Source organism: Salvia miltiorrhiza, chromosome 8, assembly GCF_028751815.1.
Source record: "Salvia miltiorrhiza cultivar Shanhuang (shh) chromosome 8, IMPLAD_Smil_shh, whole genome shotgun sequence".
Taxonomy (NCBI): Eukaryota; Viridiplantae; Streptophyta; class Magnoliopsida; order Lamiales; family Lamiaceae; genus Salvia; species Salvia miltiorrhiza.
Genome location: NC_080394.1, coordinates 28,677,184 through 28,700,050, shown reverse-complemented (window position 1 = coordinate 28,700,050; position 22,867 = coordinate 28,677,184). Strand labels below are relative to the sequence as shown.

Below are 22,867 nucleotides of genomic sequence, written 5' to 3'. Positions count from 1 at the left end.
CAATAATTTTCGTCAGTTAAATGTATGTAATTTTTTGTTTAGAGCTAGAGTATATTGTCTTTTTATATAATTTTTCATTTGATGAAATTTCATAAAAAAAATAATGGGGTTGGGGATTTTAGAAATATATATATATATATATATATATATATATATATATATATATATATATATAGTTGGGCTATAATAAAAACAGATTTTTTGTATAAAATAGGAACGCATCTCATCCCTTGATTATTATAAATCTGATGGCTAGATTTCATCTCAATTTTCAGCCTTATTATACACGTTTTTTATGAATGAGGACATTTATGTAATTTATATATTCATTAAGTTGGTACAGCCGATTTTGATAATTGTTATCTTAATCTTACCATATCAAACCAAATCTTTTTTTCCCTACCAATTAACCTAATCCATTTGCACTATTTATCTCAATACGTCAATTAGCATCTGCAGCACATCAATTTCTTCATAAAAATTCAGAAAATCTTCTTTCATTTTCTACAGACTGAAAACTCACAAAATCTCAAGTTCCTTCAATTTTTTCATGGATTGAAAAACCAGATGGAGTCGCCTTGTTCGTGCTATATAATTAATATGTTAATATCAATATATTTTGTATAATTGTTATTATCTTGGAATGCAATTCGATGGCTTATTTTGTTTCGATTATGTACGACTGGATGTTATTAAATCATACACACATTTAGTAGATTCAGCGCATGAGTTAGTTTTACGTGAAGAACATGCTTTATCATTTCACAGATCACTGGAATTATCAGATTATTTAGTTCATACTTTATGACGTGCGGATTCAGTGCATGAGTGCATGAATCAGTTCATACGTACTATCGAATTGTCACGGTTCATACATTCGTTTGTATAATTCATTATGGTTTTGCCTATGAAATTAAACTCAGTTTATTCCTTATCTGCAATATGTGCTGAAATTAAACTCAGTTTCTTCGATTTTTTAATCATATTTTTATCTTTACAGTTTTTGACTTATTGCTTCTTCCACTTGTTTTTAAAACTAATTGTCCATTGGACCTCATGTTATTCAACGTTTTTCAATTTTAATTAATTATGTTATGCATCTAAATTCAGTTTTTGACTTATGATTCGTAAAATACTTATTACTTAGATGCATACCTATGATTGCAAAAAAAACTTATTACTTAGATGCATAAAAAATATTGATGGTTCGTACAGTTACTACGAAAATTCATTTTGATATTATGTTAATTCATTCATTTATCCTGTTGATTCATTCCGTTATTCCAATATGCTAGCCATGACTACAAAGAAACTTATTCCATTATTCCACACATGTTAAATTTCCATTACTAATTAAATATTCATTCAGCATAATACTAACAAAATTATGTATTCATTCCATCATTAGTTTTTGGGTATGAATTCGACAACAAGCTCAATCACAAATACATCAATAACCAAATATCATGGATCTTAAAGCGTGAACATTGTCGGATAATCCTCATACGGTCTCACAACCCATTCTTTGTAGTTCACCATCCCCTCCTTACATTTCTCGTGCCTTATCTTTTTGACGACTTCCACTGAAGACCCACTCCCGTCTGACGAATCTTCCGACGTCTCCTGCTCAGCATTGTCCACAACATCCATTTTCTTCCTCTTATTCAAGACCCCTAATTCATAAGGAACTCAAATTAAAACTTCCAGCAATGCTATTATACTATGAACTTTGCAAAAAAAAAAAAGAAGAAGTTATCACATACCTTCTAACATACTCTCCATCATAGCACGTTTCATATCCTTCATGAATTCATCATTCATATGCTTTGTTCGTGCTGCATCAATACAGACAATTATTGATCGACCCACGCTTTTAAAAAACTAATACAATATAATTTGATTCAAACCTTCTTTCCTTCTAGTTTCTTCAGCATCATCGTTTCTCTCCCTGATTATTATACCTTTCCCATTCTTCTGTGCAATATAAGTTGCGCTTCACATGACATTACATAACGTTACATATTTATATACTTACTTAACTCATTGATTCATTTAAAGAATATAAGCAGTTCATTCTACAAAATTTGTATAGCACATATAATGCCATCGTTGATTCATTTAAACAATATAAACAGTTCATTCTATTTACATGATGCATACATTAGTTCTTACTGGATCATACAACAACTCGTTTGAATCCATCATAAAAAATTGTACCTATTAATGCAAGCATTAAAACTGATTCATTTCATACCTGACTACGATTCATACTATAATTACATGATTCATGATATAGTTATTGTGGTTCATCCCGAATACAATAATAATATAGGAAGCCCACACCACACACCTACTATCCATACTAAACCGGCAGCCGCAAATCCATGAAGACAAACATTAAAACAACAATAATTTTCTGTTCTGAACCATGAAATATCTCACACTCTTAAAAAGGACAAAAATATAAGGTTCACCAATAAAAAAGCTACTAAATCTACATAACCTCTTGAAAAATATAAAATTTGTGGGGGACCACCGAGTTTGGAACACAAAAATACCAATTCAATATAGCGACAATGACAGATCAAATTTCATACTGCTATGCAACATAAATATGTGTGTTTAACTCATTAAATAAAAAATCCTTTCTACATACACCTATCACTACTGCTTCGACCAAGATGCCGTTTTTTTAGCAGACAACAAAATTCAATCGAACCCCATGGACGAATCGAACATTCAACACCATTTCGCCATTTTTTCAACCAAAGAAACAAAAGATTAAATTAAAGAAAATAAAACACAACATTGTCATCTACATACCAGTTCTCTTTGATTTCGTAATCACCATTATAGCTAATTGCCCGGTAAATTCTTTTTTTCTCGGTTGTATGAATCGTCCGCTGGCAGCGGCGGAAGTGATGAAGTGAGAATAAACCCTACGAATAATAGTCTAGAATTTCTTCACAAAATTAGATTAGATATGTCAAAGATACGATTCAACTCATCCAATCCCTTCACTTCGCAGGCAATTAAATATCCAAATAAATGGGGCACTATTTTCGGAAGAAGGTTGGTGAAGATAAACAGCCGTTTTTTTTTTTTTTTACCAAAATAGCCTTCTGCGATTTTTATGTATGAATCACACATTGATTTAATTATAACCAATCCGTAAGTAAAAGATTAATCTGGACGGTACGATCAAATAAATCTATGGTTAAAATGTATTCCTATTTTAAACACTTAAGGGTGTTTTCACCCTAGCCCAACCCTATATATATATATATATATATGTAAATTTGACATAGGATATGATGGAGGATTAATGATATATAGAAAAGATTTATTAATTTTATAGAAGTATAGTTTTTTCAAAATTAACAGGTAAGAAATAATTTAATACCACATCTTATATGCGAGCATAATCTCATCCGCATCTTACAAGACTTTTGAGCATCATCTTGTCTGTAGGTAGAAATATCACATTTGACTTTTGTATATCAAATTTATGATCATCATCTTATCTGAAATTTGAAATGTGGCATTTGACTTATGTGTGTCATCATCTGGAGCTTGAAAGAATGTAACTAACTTTTGGGCATCATCTCATTTGCAACTTACTTTTGAGCATCATCTTGTCTGTAGGTCGATATCACATTTGACTTTTGTATATCAAATTTATGATCATCATCTTATCTGAAATTTGAAATGTGGCATTTGACTTATGTGTGTCATCATCTGGAGCTTGAAAGAATGTAACTAACTTTTGGGCATCATCTCATTTGCAGCTTGAAAAATAAGAACTGACTTGTCATCATCTGGAGCTTGAAAGAATGTAACTAACTTTTGGGCATCATCTCATTTGCAGCTTGAAATATAAGAACTGACTTGTGAAAAATATCTTATCTGGAGCTCGTAAGACCACAACTAACTTGTGAGCATCATTTCGTTTATAATTTGATAGACCAAAGTTTGTAGAATATATGCAATAGGATTTGAACTCTTGACCTTTGAAAGAAAGAATAAGGTCTTATCCACTGCACCAATTCATAACTTAATATAATTTAGAACAAAAAAAATTATAGATACTTGAAATATTAATGTATTATTTAAATTAAAATATTAAAACATAAATTAATTAATTTAATATAAAATAAACCGGTTAATCGGTTTAACCGGTTAACCGACCAGTTAAACCGATTAATCGATTAGTGATGAACACACTAACCGATAACCGAACCGGTAAAAACCGGCTATCGGTTAACCAAAAATCGGTTTTTCCGATTCGGTTACGGTTAAAATCGATTAACCGGAACCGTTTTACCACCCCTAATCATTCATTTAGAGCTTGAAACACCGGAGTTGAGTGCTAAGTATCATCTTATTTGGAGTTTAAAGGGCCATAATTATGTTATGAGCATCATCTCGTTTAAAATTTGACAAACCACTTCTAACTTGTGAACATCATATTGTTTGAGCCAAAACTGAGTTAGTTTTTAAACATTGGCGAAACAAGAATTAACACCCTAAATAAAATGATAAACGACACGGGGATTTTACGTGGTTCGATTGTGAGATCTACATCCATGGGTGGATTTTTGAGGTTTTCACTATGTTTTTGGGAGAGAATACATTTTACCTTGAGAGGTGAATAAAGGAGATGTCCCTAAGCTAATAATCAAACTCCTATTTATAAGCATCAAAGTAAACTTAAGGCCCTTGGGCCCATTAATTCAAGTAGTTGGGCCTAAGCCCCTATTACATTAGTCTTTGTCTTTGAGCTGAATCGTCAGCGCTGGGAGCCAAGGCTAGACTATCAGCGTCGAAGCAGAGCCAAGTTGTCGAGGCTGGGTTGCCAAAGCTGAGTTCTCTTTCCTTCAAAAGAATATTCGAGTCCCGACGCCACATAAGACCAGCCCTGTAAAAGTCAACGTTGCACGAATGTTTAAAATAATAATAATAATAATAATAATAATAATAATAATAATAATAATAATAATAATAATAATAATAATAATAGCATTAATAATAATAATCAAGAGAAATATTTCTGCCATGTTAAGCACAATGTTGATGCATATTTTAGTCATCATCAACTACTCCCCCTGGTCTGGTTGAACTGTGTCTTCTTCGTGTTCAACCAGTGAAGTATTGTTAGAGCCAACACTGTGTTGTTCTCCCAAATCGGATATATATTCACTATCTGCAACTCATTTAAAAAGAAAAGTTTCCACTCTATAACATAACAAATGCAGAGATTAAAAAAAAATGTCAGCTTTGCAAAACAACAAAGACATAATATTCCAACACTGCAAATTGTCAACACGTAAGAATTTTCAACGCTGCCAATAAACAAAGATAAGAAATTTTCCTTGATTATAGAGTTGTGGTTGTAGACTTGATTTCCCTTTTAATTCTTGAATGTTGTCAAAGATGATCAACTTTAATTTCTTTGAGCGCATAAGAAAGCTAGCGCTTGAGAATATCTCATATTAAATATCTTGCACAGATGAGCAATATAAATACTTTGTGTTGGGCAAATAAGAAGACCATCGCAAGAAGATGCCGAAATAATATGTAATTTTGTCAAGGCTGGAAAATATAATACTTTGATAGCATAAGAAGGCCCGTCATAAATATTTGTCAAGTCTCAATGATATACTCTATTATTGGGCACGTGAGAAGACCAACGCGTAAGAAGACCAATACATAACTATCACCGTTGGGTGAGGTGATGTAGAGAATAGCACATTGAGAAGTGACTTAAAAGTAACCGTCGATGAAAAGCGATTTAGAGAATAGCACACTAATTAAGAAGTGGCTTAAAGTAATCGTCACCGTTAAGTGATTTAGAGAATAGCACTCCGGAGTAATTTGATCATCGCCATCGCTAAGAAGCGATTTAGAATTCAGCGCACCCTAAAGTAATTTAGCCATCGCCGCCGCTAATAAACAACATTGAAATTAGTACACTAAGAAGTTTATAGTTTACCAGACAATTAGAATTTATAACTTTCTCAATGTTGGTACCATAGTAAGCTCGTCATTTTTGTTAAATTGAATTAGATAACTTAGATTTAGAGTTTCCGCATATACTTTAAACTGAATTTAACTCGAACCAACATCAAATCGTTAAAATTTTCAATCCAATTAAATTTAATGATCGTAAATTTAGTTTATTATTTAAATGCAATCATATAAAATATCGATGTGAGATTCCAAATAATGAAGTCTCATTAAAAAGTTCTATGGGATTTTAAAAAGCTCTATGGGATTCAAATTTTATTTAAACAAAATTGAAGTTGATAATTACTATCAACAAATACATATGAATAGAAAGAAGCTATTATTTGAATTTAAAGAAGCTAATGACATAAAAAGCTAATAAAAATAATGTACATAAACATAGAGGCGAAATTTAAAGTGCCCTTTCTCTTATGAATAATTTGAAAAATGCCCTCTCTTACTATACCAAGCACTACATGCCCTAAATAAGTGAAGAACCGAAAATGCCCTTTGAATGTGATGGATGTGCATTGTTTTCCGCAAAAGTTCTTACACATCTATGACAAAAGTTGTTAAAGTGTAAGAAAAACATCAATTCATCAATTTAAAGAAGCAAATCGGTCAAATAAGTGTTGGAACATGTGAAAGACTGACAGAAAAAATAATATTTATTTATTTTTGAATTAAAATCGAAGGTTTTACAAGTAAATCGTAGGCTAATTAATCAATGGAATATAAATACTAAAAATTAACACAATCGATATTAGCACTCAAAACACACATTGGAAAAAAAAAAAAACAATCCGACCGTAAAAACAAAGTGTCCGACCGGACATAAGGTTTCATCGGTCGGACGCATATATGTTCCGGTCGGATAGATGTTTTTTTGGTTCTGATGTGTGTTTTGAGTGCTAATATGGATTGTGTTAATTTTTTGTATTTATATTCCATCGATTAATTAGCCTTCAATTAAGGGACATAATTTTTTTTTTAAATTGATGATAAACGACAAATATGATGTGAAATAGCCTTGTCAGTAAAGTATTCATGTCAAACACTCTAATTTCATTGAAATTCACGTGAAATGAAGGAACCTTTGTTTATATATGAGTGAATTCTCTCATCCTCTCATCCGAGCACTCAAAGTGAAAAAAACACTCAAACTCATTAGAAATTCTAATATTTTCCAAGTGGTGAAGCTATTATTTGTGAATTCTCTCATCCGAACGTTTAAAGGTATGTCATTTTACGTTTGAAATGTAATTTAAGTTGGTTATTGTTTATTTTCAATGTTTTGTTTGATCCTATATGCTTATGTGAATTATTAGCATATTATAGCATACTATGATTTAAAGCCACGTTTGAAGGAAATACATGTGAATTAGAACACATTCTATCATGTTTTAAAGTATTAATTAGTAATTATTAGTTGAATTTTAGTTCTATACATATATATTGCTGTATAACTCATGTTAATATGCTCGAAAATGATGTATCCGCCCGGACAAGTGTCCTTGAAAATGTGTCCGGCCGTGTGTAATTATATATCATGTAATACACGGCCGGACACATTTCCTCGAAAACTTCCCCGGGCGGATAGATGCTTTTCGAGTGTATTAACATGTTATATGTTGTATTTTAACATTTTATTCCCTTTACATCATATATTTATTGATTTATTATTTTTTATGTAGATGAATGAATATGGGAGATACTTTGTGGTTAATTATGGAGGTGCCTTCAATGGTTATGAGTACATCGGCGGCTCTTCTAAGAATTTGCATATTTTCGGAGACACAATGGCCAGTACGGTGTACATGATAAATCACCTGATGTTGGAGAATTCATTGAGCACTAATTACAGCTTGTATTATTTGACGAAGAGATTAAATGGCAGGGTATACAGTAAAAATACTCTTGCCGATGACAATGATTTGCTTCAGTTGCTGGCGTCCCAGCCACATTTTCCTGAGATTTATGTTGTCGAAGACGATTACAGTGGAGGAGTGTATGTTCCTTCGTTCGATCTCCCTCAATCTTCCGGGTATGGAGGTGAATCCAGTGCAACATTCGAAGGTGGGGACGGATTGAAAGCAATCCAAAGATATGCTTATTTAGACCAATCAGCCGGAGATTCACCGGCGCAACAAAGTGTTGAACCGTCGGTCACTTGGGGTAATGATCAGTCAACGGGTTGGCCTTCATGGGATGAGCCAAATCCGTACCGTTACGATCGCCTAACAACTGATCGTTGTTGGGGTCCAGCTGATGATCAATATACGTACGAGCCTCAGTTTGTGGAGAATGCTGGTAATGTAGATGAAGATTATGTTCCATCGTCTGAAGCCGAGACTGATACAAGCGCCTCTGAAGACTTGTCGGAGCCAGAGAACGTGAGAAGGGCGGGGATTGAATATGCAGGTTGGCAGAATTTGCAGATCGACGACGATGATGACGAACAGGTTCCTGGAGCAGATGAACTAACTAATTGGTTAGTTCCGGTTATCCCGTTGGACGCTGCAGCGGCACTTGTTGATATTGAAGATTATCAGCTACTGCCTCGGGAGTTGTCAAAGAATATGTATTTCAATAGCAAAGATGATCTGATCGTTGCAATCGGTCGGGTAGTTTTTCTATCGGCATAAAATACTTTAATTTATTAAATCGCACAAAGCCCACATACACAATGCAATTATAATTACTTAAACAAATATTTCAGATTGAAACAAATTCAGTAATACCCAGCAAAACTCGCAATAATAATTACTTAACCAAATATAATTAAATTAAATTCAGTAAATTACTAACTGATTAATATAAACATACAAATAATTAAAATGGAATATTTTATGCTAAAAAACGATCGGTCCGGCCGGTGAAGTTCCCGGAAAACTCAATCCGGCCGTATATTTCATTTAAATAATGAATTCGGCCGGACCGATTTATCCGGCCACTTCACCGGCCGGACCGATCGGTTTTTAGCATAAATTATTCTATTCTATTCAATTTCATGAAAATTAAAAATAAAAACCTGTGAAGAAGATGCCATTGATGAGTACGACGTGCTTCAATATTTTGAACTCTCTCGGTGGGTAAAAAAAGTGAAGAAGCCGATATGTGTGGTGAGTAAAAAACCCTAGTGAAGGAAGGTAAATATAGTGGTGTTAAAAGTTTTCAAAAAAATGTGATTGAAGCCGATTGTATCGGCTTTATGTCTATCAAAAGAGAATCAAATTTTTTAGAAAGATATTTTTGACCTTTATGTATCGGTTGTTGCAAAATTCACTTGGTAACATGCATGATTTTTTTGGGTAACACGCATGCATTTAATTGGGACGGATTTTGAGTATATATATATATATTTTAAATTTAAAGATATGGATTAATTAACACGATATATATAGTGTTATATACTATATATCAACATTCAAGAATAACACAATATATACAAATAATTTCAAAGAATATATGTATTGAAATTAAGATATTAAAGGGAAAAAAAATAAAAAATTTAAGATAGATACGCATGGATATATATTATTAGCTTCTTGATTTTTTTTTTTTATGAAATTGAATAAAATATAATATTTTATGCCTAAATAATATCTATCCGGCCGGTAATTTTCAAGGAAAAATGTATCCGGCCGGGTCATTGTTTTTCTGAAATGTACCCGGTCGGATACATTTCTCTGGCCATTTCACCGGCCGGATCGATGGTATATCAACATAAAAGTGTTTTTTCTATCTATTTCTATCTTTATATTAATTTTTACTATTTTGCTGAATTTAATTTAATATATTGTTTAAGTGTTAATTAGTGTCCGGTCGATAATATTTACACTTTAAATAAGCCGGTCGATAATATATATACAGTTTAAAAAAATCATTTCGGACACTCAATGTGTAATCATTTCGGTCAACATCACAAATTATTGTACAAAAATGCATTGGAACTTAAAAATGTGTAAGATTGTGTAAGAAGACCGAAATGATTACTTAAGAATTAAGATGTTGACCCACTCAAGGGTTAATTAGTAATTTAGGGCATGGATAGCTTTGTATGATAAGGGTGGGCATTTTTCAAAATATGAATAAGGAATGGGGCACTTTTGCCTATTAACACTATATTGAATTGGTATTTTGTTGATTAATTGAGAAATGGAAATGAGCCGCAAAGATTAATTCCGAAAAATAAAATTTATTAATTCATTGTTCTAACATATGGATTTATATTATTTGACAAACTTAATTACTTTATATTTAATTATAAAATTAGTAAACTAAAAAATTAACATAAGAAAAATCAAATTTATTAATTTATTAGTCTAATATATGGACTTCTATTATTTGATAAACTTAGTTTTATTGGCTGAATTGTTATTAGTCAAATTAAATTAAAATTTTGATGGAAAAATATAACCACTTATCTGGCCAACGAATTAATTAATAAACCAAATTAAATTCAAGGTGCTAAATATACGTAGGATGAGATACTACACATAATTATTTATATAAATTTTATTCCATATAGAGTGTGATTATAAAGCAATATGGAATAGAAATTATGAGGAAAATAAGAATGAAGGAGAAAAATAACTAAGAAGAATCCATAAAAATATAAATGAAGAAATTCTAGGGAGTTAATATATAAAACTATCCACTTTCATATTGTAAAGATAAAAATTGTCCACTAAGATAAAAATAATAAAAACTGTCCACTTTTTGATTGAAAAGACGGAAATACCCTTAACATTAAAAACATAAAAATTAACCATTTTTCTCTCATTCTCTCTCTTCTCTTTCTCTCTCTACGCATTCTCTCCCCCAATCTCTTCTCTCTCATCTCTCTCTCCACTCTCTCTCATCTCTCTTTCTCGAGCGACGCTGCGGCGGAGCAGGTCAAACAAGGCGGCGAGGCGCGGGCAGATGCGGCGGAGAAAGCCACCGTCGGCAGAGCCGGGGGAGGTGGACATCGGCTGGAGGTACGCCTACGCCGCCTGCTTGACGAGGCGGTTCCGGATGCAGATATCGGATCCGCCACCGCCGTCACCTCTCCCTTCCTCCGCCACCTCCTACTTCACCCCGCCGCCACACTCTCAATGCCGACCTCCGCGCCACCGCCTACGAGATCTTCATCTGCGCCAACCGCTCATCCGCCTAATCTGGAAACCGCCATTGCTGCTTTTGAGATTTCTCAAAGAGGAAATCACAGGCGGTGTGGGAATCGGCGTGAGCGAGCCTGCCGCTGCTCGAGCTACCGCCGCGCCGATCGATTCTCTCCGTCGGCACCCAGGTGGCGGGCCTTGTCGGACTTCGGAAGAGAAGGGACGCCGGAGGCGACGGAGCTAAGGGGTTTTGCTGCGGAAACCCTAGATCTGAAGCGGCGTTGTCCTCGCTACCGGAGCTAGGGTTTCGTCGGAGCCACCGTGGCTTTCAAATAGGGATTACAGAGGCGTAAGACGACGGCCGTGGGGAAAGTACGCGGCGGAGATAAGGGATTCGAGTAGGAAATGAGCGAGGGTTTGGCTGGGGACGTTTGAAACGGCGGAGGAAGCAGCGTTGGCATATAATAAGGCGACTTTGCGAATCATAGGTCCAAAAACACATCTGAATTTCCCTCTGGAGAGTGTGGCCAAGACATCTGTGAATCATGGAGCTGTTGGCAGAGATCATCACTGGAAAAGGGCAGCAGATCTAGATGAATATGAATTAGAGAGATTGTGATTCAATGTTGCGTGCTTCGTCTCTGATTCGTTGGTTGAAGATTGAGATAATATGAATTAGAGAGATTCAATATTGTTGCGTGCTTCATCAATCTTATTCATAAAAATAGCACTCGATTATTTTTACTTTTTTTATGTTAATGTTGGTTGATAGTGGGCACCCTCCACTTTTCATGGTTAAAAGGTGGTCTGTTGTGTAGAGAATAGAATTCACGGCAGCATAAGCCATATCAGAGATATGATATTGTGATATGATATTTATTGATAATTTCTTGAATTCACATTTTAATGTTTTTGAATTCACATTTAGATCTATGAATTTATAACTTGATATTTTTAAATTCACAATCAAATCTATAAATTCACAACTTAATGTTCTTGAATTCACAACCACATCTATGAATTCACAACCACGCCTATTAATTCACAACTAAAACTCTAGTTGAATTCTTGTTTTAGTCGTGAATTCAAACTTTAAAAACTCAAATTCACAACTACTTGAATTCACAACCAAAATAAATTCTAGTTGTGAATTAAATCAGGTTGTGAATTCGACTGATTGTGAATTCACAACCAACATAAATCTGGTTGTGAATTAAATTTTGGTTGTGAATTCGTTTGTTGTGAATTCACAACCAAAAAATTCTAGTTGTGAATTAAATTTTGGTTGTGAATTCGACTGATTGTGAATTAAATTTTGGCAGTGAATTCGACTAGTTGTGAATTCACCAACAAAAAATTCTGGTTGTGAATTCGACTGGCTCAATTCACAACCAGTGTAAATTCACAACCAAAAAATTTTGGTTGTGAATTCACACTGGTTGTGAATTGCGGGATTTTTTAAAGGGGTGATGTAAAGTGGACATTTTTTTAATTTTTAATGTGAAGGGTATTTTGGTAACAGTGGACATTTTTTAAGTTTTTTATTTTAGTGGACATTTTTTATCTTTACAATATGAAAGTGGCTATTTTAAAAATCCACTCAATTCTAGGTATGTCATAGGCTAACTCATTTTTCTATAACGAAGAAAATTCTAATTTGTATTTTCAGCTTAATTAATAAAGTAAAAGGCTTTTATTTTGAGGATTAACTTGATAGATAAAAATAAATAAATAATTTTTTTTAATGAATTCACTTTGAAATATCTCAAAATTCTTAATATTTTTTACTTTTTTGAGATACTTTTACTTAATGCATATCCATTAAATAGTTGAAATTAAAAAAGATTGATAGTATTAAAAATACCTTTTAAAATAAAATAAAAAAGATTGATATTAAAAATAAAAATATTCAATTATATACGTAATAATAATAAAAAAAGAAAAAAAGCTTACTCTGTTCGCAGTAGCACAGCATCACCTCAAGCCCTCCGGTCTTCTCTCACTCAGCACCGCCTCTCCTCTCCCTCGCAATTTCTCCCGTTTCTTCTCTCTCACTTGAAATTCCCCTCCTTTTTTCTTTTCAACATTATGAGAGAAATCGTTACTATCCAAGTTGGGAACTATGCAAATTTTGTGGGCTCTCACTTCTGGAATTTCCAGGTACCATTTTTATTTTTTGTCAAAGAAAGCTTCAATTAGCTTCGCATGTTCAAGATAACTCTATTCTACTTGTTTATGCTTATACGAACTCAGAAGATATTCTTCAATATTACTGTTACGCTATGTCCTCGACGCATTAAATCTATTGAAACAAAGTCTTGTTAGAATTATTAGTAAAGCCTTATATAATTGCAATTTCAATGGCAAAATGATACTTTGCTTCGTTTGTGAAAGGACGAGTTGCTTGGACTAGCCGAGAGCGCTGAGAGTGATGAGATATTCAAAAGCCACGGCCTCACCATGGATGTCCTTTACCGTGCTGGTGAAACTCAGCAGGTTGATCTTATTTCCATTCAAACCCTTGCTGTGCAGTTCCAGCTTCCGTTGCTTTATCTGAAACTAGTGTGTGCTTGTAGGTTTAGTACATTTGTTGAGTTGTGACAATCTTAATCTCTTGTTGTGTCTTTCTTGTCCAGGGCATTCTCACGTACACCCCTCGGCTGGTGTCGGTGGGCCTTCAAGGTATTTATGTCATTCTAAATTATCACTCGAAGCTCGTTGTTCTTGTGGTTCGTTCAGCACTTCTGACTGTAGTTGGTCAAGGATTTTATCTTGGAATTGATTTTGTGCTGAGGAAATAATTTATCCGTTTTAAAAATTGTGTAAGCGGTGCAACCTAATTCACGTGTGTCATTCTTAAACTGGCACTTTCAAGAACTCCTGAAAATTTGGTGTCTTCTACTTTTTATTCATCATCAATATGCAAATTTTAAGGCTGTTTGCTGTAATTAAATATAGTAGAGGAGTTTCCCCAAAAAACACGTTCTTTTAAACAGTGCACTTTTTGTCAATTTTCTCTTTCCAATTTGCTCCACATTTTCATATGATTGCACAGTCGTTTCTTGGTGTTATTAGTGTAAATGATTCAGTTTTGTGGTTATGTATGGATTTGATCCTCCCCCGTTAATCTCATAACAAATACTTTGGCAAAGAGTTAGTTTTGGAATCTCTAGTTTGAGGTTTTAGCAACCCTACATGTGTGTGTGTGTGCGCGTGCACGTGCGCGTGTGTGGACATATATATAACCCAACCCTTTATATGAGGTTTTTACTATAACCCAACCCTTTATATGTATACATGCCAACTCATATATCTATATCTATATCTATATCAATTTTAATGTGTGTTTGTGTGTAGTTTTATATGAACATGCATATGGAACTATGTAAATATCTGTTTGCGTTGCTGTTTGCATTGTAGTTTGATAGCGTGAACATTTTCTTTCAAAAGACATATTTCTTAGGCTGTTTGCCTAAGAGTTTTCTTTTAGGTCCTCTTTTTACAACTTTTTAGCTATTATGTAGGTCAAATTTCCGTTCTTGAATTACCGGGATATGTGGAAAATGGATTAGTTTATCTTCTATGATTGATACTAATGCATGCCTTTTGACTCAACAGGATCCCTAGGATCAATGAGTTCACGTGGAACCTTGTACAAAGAGATTCAAGAAACCAAAGTTGATAGTTTAACATGGTGAGACTTTATTTTCCTTTCAAGTTCCACCATAATTTGCTTTGAATTAAGATACAAGATACAAACTACATGTATAGTTTTAGAGAGTAATTATAGATGTAAACTTTTAAATATTATCCATTGTCTTGTTTTATGTGCATATATATTAAATAGCTCCAGACAATGTATTTAGGACAGGTCCTGTAACAACTCAAGCATCTCAACCCTTACAGAAGAACTTGTTCTTGCAAAGCTTGGACTGGGAAGAGAATGAAAATGTGGATAGGTCAAGAGCTTATGACAATGTACAAAATGAGGCTCATGCTGAAGTTCAAGATAAGGACATTGTTGAATGTCTAGAGAATGAAGTTCATTATTGGACGGACTTCTCAAAAGTTCATTATCACCCACAAAGTCTGTATGAATTATGTGGATTATGGACAGACATTAAAGATTTCAACAATTATGGGATCGGGAGAGAGGCATTTTCTGGCGGTCTGCATGCTGAACAAGTTAATGAGAGGCTTCGTTTTTTTCTTGAAGAGTGTGACCATCCTCAGGTAGTGCTGCTGCTATATGTCTACTGTCTAGTTACCCTTTCCTTTTTCTAGGAATATGTCTGGTATCTGGAATTTCAACCTTCTGGTTTTTTCATTCAACTGGGATGATCCTTGATAGAAGGATTACCAAATGTTTGCTACTTCAACTCTTTTAAGGTCTTCATTGAGTGTTTTTAGACAATCAATGGAAAATAGTAGATGCTCGTACGACCAGTGTAATTTGTTCTAATGTCATGCCTGCTTTCTATGGCTATTGAAATTTCTGTTTCACATTATTTTTACAGGGAATTCAATTTATTGTCGATGACTCCGGAGGATTCTCTGGTGTTGCAGGGGAGGTTTTAGAAAGTATGGCAGATGATTACCCAAACATTCCAGTGCTACTGTACTCTGTTCGAAGTCCTGACTCGTGCCTGGATCCGAGCAGCCGCAAGCAGACAATAACCCGTAAACTTCATAATGCAGTTTCATTTGCGAAGCAATCAGCACTCTGTAAATTGATAGTACCCGTTGGTTTGCCATCCCTGAGTACAAGTAAGCATGCAATCATCTTGAGAGGCTTGCCTTTATCATTGGTGATTGTCTTTATTGAATTGTAGTATCTGCATATTGAAGATGAATGAGATAAGTATAAAGTAAAACATTAATATGGATCTTTTCGATTTTGTTTAAGGGCATTTTTATTACTCCCTCCGTCCCACTTCACTTGGCCTAGTTTCCTTTTCGGGCCATCCCAACCGACTTGGCTTGTTTCCTCTTTGAGTAATAAATTTTCACTACAATAGATATGGGCCCACATACTTACACTACAATCTTACTCTCCTTAATAATCGTGCTGAAAAGAATTAGACCAAGTGAGATGGGACGGTGGGAGTAATAGTCTAAACCTTATCTTGTCCATTTGTCTGTAACTTGTGTATATCTCATAACTTGCCCTCTGGATTATAACTGTTGCATTGTCTAATTGCATATGATCTTTTTCCAATTACAAAGGTAAAATGTCCAAGTACCTTTATTTGGAAGATCGAAAGCCTTACCACACCAGTGCCGTTTATGCATCTGCACTACATTCTATCAGTCTCCCTTTCAGAATGGAGCCACATGGGCCCAGTGCACAATTCAGCTCGACATCTGGTGCAGTGACTATAAATGACCTTGTACAGATTTTAACCGGACAGGCTCGGCAGAATATGGTTGCTGTTTTGGATGCTTCTATGCCAGCTCCTGCTTTGGCAGGTACTATATTCTGGTTGCTACCTTACCCATACGTTGGCATTAATTTGCTGTTGTATATGAAATATCAAATCATGTAAACTAGGTACCGGGTTCCAGCAATCTCTGTTGGAAACTTTGCAGCCACTGACCCCAGAAACAGCTGAAGATGTCGAAGACATGCATGCTTTGGAGTCTATGATCATTCATGGAGCCTTTGCATCAGGTAACGTTGAGAGATTGGGACCCATTTTTCCCTCGTTTAATTTTCTTTTAAATCATCGACAAGCATTATATATAGCTGTCGTTGGTGACATATCTCCTCTCAGTTTCATACCCGAGTCATAAATTTATTATGCCTTGTACATTGTGGAACTTAATTTTATTGAAATTGAACGCCATGAACTAAAAAAATGCTCTTAATGTATAAAAGAATCCTATCATATCATCTTGAGTTTGCATTAATCTGAGAATTGCACACATTCGTATGATAAATGAATGATAAAAGTTGACATCATCCAAAAATCATGCAAAGACTCTACTTTATCCATACAGTCATATTCACAAAGCGCACGAGACATATATGTCCTTTTGTGTGTGGTTATAAGATGGGAGATGTTGTAAAGATTATTTTTTTGTCAATGAAAATAATATTTACAGTTTGAGTAGGCCTTTAGCATGTAAATTGGGATGGTGTTGATAAATTCGGAAGATAGTTGACATTTTTATCATCGATAGGCTAAACCCCTATAGATCTTTGTAGCTGATTCGATCCTTGTAGTAAAAAAATGTCACTGATCATCTGTTTTAGTTCTCATTCATTGGAACATTAACACTAAATTATTGTTTTGCTTACCATTAATCTCAGGATCGAAAAGGGCTTCAGTTTGTGAAGTAAAGGAAGCAGTGCATGCTGCTTATATGAATGCAGTAAGAAGACCTAAGTTCTCTCATCTCTCAGTAGCTCAATGTCCTCTCCCCATACCATTGCCTTATCCTTCAATATTCGGGAAACATGTTGGCGGACGCGGTGAACTATCTGATACGCCCCTCTCCGATTCATCATCATCATCGAGAGGGTCGCTTGAAGTGCAGTCCGTCCCAATGGCAGCAAGACTACGATCCAGCATTGCCATTTTGCCGTTTCTGGAGAATCGGCTGCAAAATCTTCGGAAGTTGGGGATTGCACGAGGGGCGCTGGGGACGGAGATACTCGGAAGTTGGGGTTTTGGAAGAGAAGATGTAGAAGACATAGGAGAGATGCTGTCTGATATGGTAACAAAGCTCAATCCTATATCTGAAGCATCATCAGATTCTGATTGACACTGCCATTAACTAAGCTTTTTTGTTACCTTGATTTAATTTATTAAAAAATAAGAAAAAAAAAAAAAAAACTTGTGTTTATTATGGTATTGATAAGTATTACAAAGAAATTGCATCTGTTGCCGTTATTGTATTCCTGTTGCTATTGTCGTTTATGTAAATCGTAGTGGGACAAATATCATGATATAATTATCTATATAAACTTGCATGGTTGTGGCTATTTTACTTTTAACTATATATAAAATTTCAAATACATTTTTGACAAATAATATAGTTGGAATTTGATAAATTAATAAATGAACACCGGCAAGACACGACCCGAAATATATACACACCTCAAAATTGATCATCGAAAGCAAAAAACTAGATGTACCTAGTGCTTTTATATTACATGAATGAGATTCTTTACAAAAATACTCTTGGCACCGCTGCAACAAACTATTTCAATACTAGCATAATTTTTAAAGAATTGTTACTCTAAAAAGTGCCACTAAATAAAAATTGTGACATCGTGTGATGAGTAGTTATTAGACGTGTCACAAAATATAATGACTTTTAAAAGTGTGTACTAATAAAATCTACTTATATATTTTTATATGTAGCAAAAATTTACAAATGACACTAAAATTATATCGCTACAGTATAATTTTGTTGCAGCGCACGCACGGAATAAGCACGGAATCGATACATAAATGTCCGCTTCTAACTTTGCGACTCTCTCATTACATCCCATAATATATATAAGAAGCTTAGACATGATAAATCAAAAATGAAAATATTGTTATAGTTATTGAATAAACATAAGGTGATTCACATATTGATTATAAAGTCAATACATGATTGGCAAGTACAAGTCTCAAAACGACACATCTCGCACCCAAAACACACACATTGCTCGCAACCCCCACATTTGGAAGCCCTTGGGCACCCTCTATTCACTTTCCGAGACTCCCGCTCCTCACCAACACTGCAACTCAATCTACATATATATATAATAACACAAATTAATATACTACTCATATAAATATAATAATGAATTCATTTACATAAACTTAAGACTTACGTATTATTTGGCATGTTGGAACACGTCCAATCAGTGATAACAAGAGCATCGTGATAGATCTTGCAATCCTCTTTAGTTCGAAGACTAAACCTACGATCCTTGCCGCATTGGGCGCAGCGCATGAACTCGTCGCGATGCGTCACTTGCCGCAGAGGCCTCACGAAAGTGAACCTGTGATGCTTCAACAAGCAAGTCTTCCACACCCCCACCTTACTCCCATCCTTACTAAACACCCATATCTGACTCTTCCAGTTCGCGTGCGCGTTTATTTTCCCCGCGTGCTTCGCAAACTCCACCGGCGATACTCTTGCTGTGAGTGGAGTCCGGGTCCCACAAATTAGAAAAAGTCGGTGTACGTAAATACGTGGGAATTTTTAAGAATAATAGTTACTGAGATTATAAAATGGGAAGATGTTTCGTGGACAGAGGGAATACTATTACCTTTGTCGCAGTCGGTTCGACACGTGCAATCGATCTCGAGCTTGCCGTCAATGAAAACCCTAAGTTTGCCTGGTGTGTCGCCGTATCTTGGATTGGTGCAGCCACAGTCGATCTCTATAAATTCTGACGTCACTTGCAATACTCCTAGGAAATTGGCTAATTCTTCCTCGGTGAACATGGTTGCCATGTTGATCTTTTCTTTTCTTTTTTCCCTTTGTTTGGCTGGAATTAATCAAATTAAGCGAATAAATGTTATAATTAATCGTCATATGTGATTCATTATGTCTAGTAAGTCTCATATAGTGTTTCAAAAAAGGTAAGTCTCGTATTATAGTTGTGTTGAACAAGTAATTTTCATAGAGAACTCGCTTCCCCGTGCGTGTGCGTGTCTGTGTACGTGCACTAACCTTGCACGTGTGTGCGTGTGTATAATCACCTCTCTCAACAAAAAATGTATATATATAATCAAAAACATAATGTAACACCTAATGAATCTTGTTATGAAAATGAAAATAGCTAGTAATTAATTATGATGCTACCAGTATATATATTTTGTTTAAAATTTGTATATCGATCAGCTCACATATATATAGAACGAAATGAACAAACACACACGCTTATATATATATACTCCATCTGTCTCACTTCACTTGAACTACTTTTCTTTTCGAGTCGTTCCACTCAACTTGACCTATTTTCTTTTTGAATAATAAATTTTCAATATAATTGATATAGATCCACATACTTTATATAAATTTACATTATAATCTTACTTTTTTTTTTAACAATTATATTCAAAAGAATTAGATCAAGTGAGATGAAACAGAGGAAGTAACATACATAGTAGCCGACATTGTGCGTTAGTATTAGCTAGCTAACCCTTAACAAAATAAGAAATGTTGATGACATTTTCTTAGAAAGTGACTTGTAACTCTGGGTGAAATTTATGAGTATATATCTAACGTTAAAAAGGATTAACTGTCCATAAATATACGAATTATTTTTAAATTTTGGATTTTAATTAAATTACTTTTTTGATAAAAAAAATACATAAATTTTTATTTTTTTGGAATTTGATGTGAGCCCAAAGTTTTCTGGCTAATAACTTGATTGTCGGGAGTTCGATGGCAATTTGAAGGTACTGTTGGAAAAATTTTGACGTTATCTTTCTAATAATCCTTATATTGTTGGATTTTGGTCACCGAAAGTGATTGAAAAATGGTATGAAAGTTGATGTCATGAAACTCTATATGTTTTCTTTTTTTCTTTCGACCACTTTCAGTGACCAAAGCCCAAATAATATGGTATCGAAAGATTCCCAATGGTACCTTCGAATTATCTATCAGACTCCTAACAATCAAGTTATTAGCCAGCAAACATTTGGAGTCAGGCTAAATTTTAAATGATTAAAAGTTTATGTATTTCTTAACTAAAAAATAGATCTAGTTAAAAACTAAAATTTGAATATATTTTGTATATTTATAGACAATTAATCCAATTAAGTTGAAAGGTGAAACCACATTGCATGATATAGAAAATTATTTTTGAAAAATAAAAATAAGCAGCTTATATTAGAAACAAAGACAAAATTAACTTCACATAGAAAGAAAATATTTCTAAAAGCACATAGCAAATCCCAAATAAGCCCCGATGAGAGTTTTTTTAAAGGGAACAAATTAATTATTTTTTGAACGAGGAAGAAATTAATTTTGATTACATACATCCATACATAATGTCATTCTAAAAGCATAATCCTAATATGCAAGTTTACATACCATTGGTCAATTTATTATTGCTTTAGTTTGAATGCCAAACACAGAAGGTTTATTAATATTTTCCCTCTCCCGTCGCCATGACTTTATTTCAATGATAAACAATATTAATTTAGATTACTAAGTTGAATTTCAAGATACCGAAAATAGAGAAGATAAAAGGAAAAAAGAAAAAGAAGTCTATCTCGTGCAAACAAACAATGCAAATCACTCACATAATCACGTACTCTAATAGAACACTTGCAGACGATTGTACCGAAAAATTTGTGAAAGAATAAATAATTTAATTGAAGAAATTATTAACGAGTCTTTTGATTCAATAACGATTTGTGTTGTAAGTATTCCTCGTTGATAATTAACACCAACATATAAATCAAATAATTAATTTCAATCCATTAATTCTGATTGCACTTCTACTTGACAGAGAAAATGTGAAACGAAGTCAAAAATATGTTTATACATTTGTGTGTGTGTGTGTGTGTGGAGCTAGCTAGCAAATTGATGCTATAATTGGCATACCATTGTAGTGAAGATTAAGAATACGATATCACAAATGTACTCTACTTAAACTTGAATAATAAAAGAAATAGGAGACATCACATACAATGAGATGTATAATAGACTCGTATTTATATAGTTAGATCAAATTGAAAAAGAAAAGAAAATTTCTTCCATCGAATTGAAGTGTTATAACCTTAATAAAATTAGGGTAAAGAAAAACTAACCTTAAATTTGTAAATGAATAGATTTGATGTTTGTAGAATTTCTTGACACAACCACCCTGTTTATATAACCAGAACACGCCAACTCTAATTAAAACTCGTTCGAATTAACTTTTTTCTTTCAAATTCGATATATGTAATCGAGCATTGTAGGACTCATATTTTGACAAAAATAATAAATTGTTTTTCCCATATTACATTTCAACGGAACGATGTAATAAATGAACAATATTTACAGATGTTTCTTTGAAAGAAAACAAAAAGGTAATAAGTGCTGAAAAAATCACAACCTTTACACAAATTTTGTAATTTTGACATGACTTTTGTAACATATGTTGATCTATACTCTCTCTTGTTCAAAATAATGTCGTTTTAGATATTTTTATTTTCTTCAAAATAAATTTGGTTCTAGCCTTTTTTTTTTCCTCTCCCCATTCCATTATTATTCTAAAAATATTTTTTACAAGATCTCAACTCTAACTTTTAATTAAGTTAATTTAGGTAAAAATACATTGTTCAATTAATTCGATAATTTTAAAAATATACCCCTATTTATTTTCTTCTTGAAAGTGTAAATATATCCCAATTGATCTTGTTATCTTTAGTTAAATACTTCATTCATCCATGAAAAAATTTTCTAGGTGGAAATGACACAAATTTTATCAATAATTACTTAACAATAACCACACAGTGGTGGGACCATTTCCTCACTATCAATATCAATACATTCAACAATTTTTTATTAAAACTCGTGTCAAAAAATTTCTTGCATATATTAGGGAACTGAGAAAATATTTTATATTTCTCTCTCATTCTTCCTCTCTCTTTTCTCGTTTCTTCTTAATAGTCAACCTAAGGTTATTTTCACTTTCATTCCTTTTTTATATTAAGTAAATTTAATTTTTTTTATTAGATATTATTTTTTTTATTTACATATTTTTTAATTATAATACTTTTTAATGTAATTAAAGACATAGAAATTATATCGGT

The 22,867-nt window shown here is 33.6% G+C and overlaps 2 protein-coding genes across 3 annotated transcripts; one reads left to right on the top strand and one right to left on the bottom strand.

The window, feature by feature from the left end:
* Window positions 1-13,051: 13,051 nt before the first annotated feature.
* On the top strand, window positions 13,052-18,099 carry LOC130997486 (uncharacterized). Of its 2 annotated transcripts, XM_057922814.1 has the most exons (9): window positions 13,052-13,271; window positions 13,506-13,607; window positions 13,748-13,793; window positions 14,730-14,805; window positions 14,978-15,344; window positions 15,629-15,878; window positions 16,338-16,580; window positions 16,663-16,782; window positions 17,425-18,099. In XM_057922814.1, the coding sequence occupies exons 1-9, from the start codon at window positions 13,200-13,202 to the stop codon at window positions 17,877-17,879; spliced, it is 1,731 nt and encodes a 576-aa protein (XP_057778797.1). In that variant the 5' UTR covers window positions 13,052-13,199; the 3' UTR covers window positions 17,880-18,099. The 2 variants fall into 2 exon arrangements, with proteins under 2 accessions (XP_057778797.1, XP_057778798.1); XM_057922815.1 differs by lacking the exons at window positions 13,052-13,271; window positions 13,506-13,607 and having other exon boundaries at window positions 15,018-15,344.
* Window positions 18,100-18,689: 590 nt separating this feature from the next.
* Window positions 18,690-19,581, bottom strand: LOC130998284 (protein ULTRAPETALA 1-like). The gene is made up of 3 exons (XM_057923715.1): window positions 19,384-19,581; window positions 18,943-19,252; window positions 18,690-18,858 (listed from the first exon to the last, which is right to left on the bottom strand). Exons 1-3 carry the CDS (start codon window positions 19,568-19,570, stop codon window positions 18,690-18,692), a joined length of 666 nt encoding a protein of 221 aa, XP_057779698.1. The 5' UTR covers window positions 19,571-19,581.
* Window positions 19,582-22,867: the final 3,286 nt, after the last annotated feature.

Excerpts from the sequence above, each read along its gene's own strand:
- LOC130997486 (XM_057922814.1), top strand. The coding sequence starts at position 13,200 with ATGAGAGAAATCGTTACTATCCAAGTTGGGAACTATGCAAATTTTGTG. Across the intron at positions 13,608-13,747 it reads GTGCTGGTGAAACTCAGCAG|GGCATTCTCACGTACACCCC; the intron begins GTTGATCTTATT and ends TTTCTTGTCCAG. Across the intron at positions 16,783-17,424 it reads TCATGGAGCCTTTGCATCAG|GATCGAAAAGGGCTTCAGTT; the intron begins GTAACGTTGAGA and ends CATTAATCTCAG.
- LOC130998284 (XM_057923715.1), bottom strand. The coding sequence starts at position 19,570 with ATGGCAACCATGTTCACCGAGGAAGAATTAGCCAATTTCCTAGGAGTA. Across the intron at positions 19,253-19,383 it reads TCGAACCGACTGCGACAAAG|CAAGAGTATCGCCGGTGGAG; the intron begins GTAATAGTATTC and ends CTCCACTCACAG. Across the intron at positions 18,859-18,942 it reads TCCAACATGCCAAATAATAC|ATTGAGTTGCAGTGTTGGTG; the intron begins GTAAGTCTTAAG and ends ATATATATGTAG.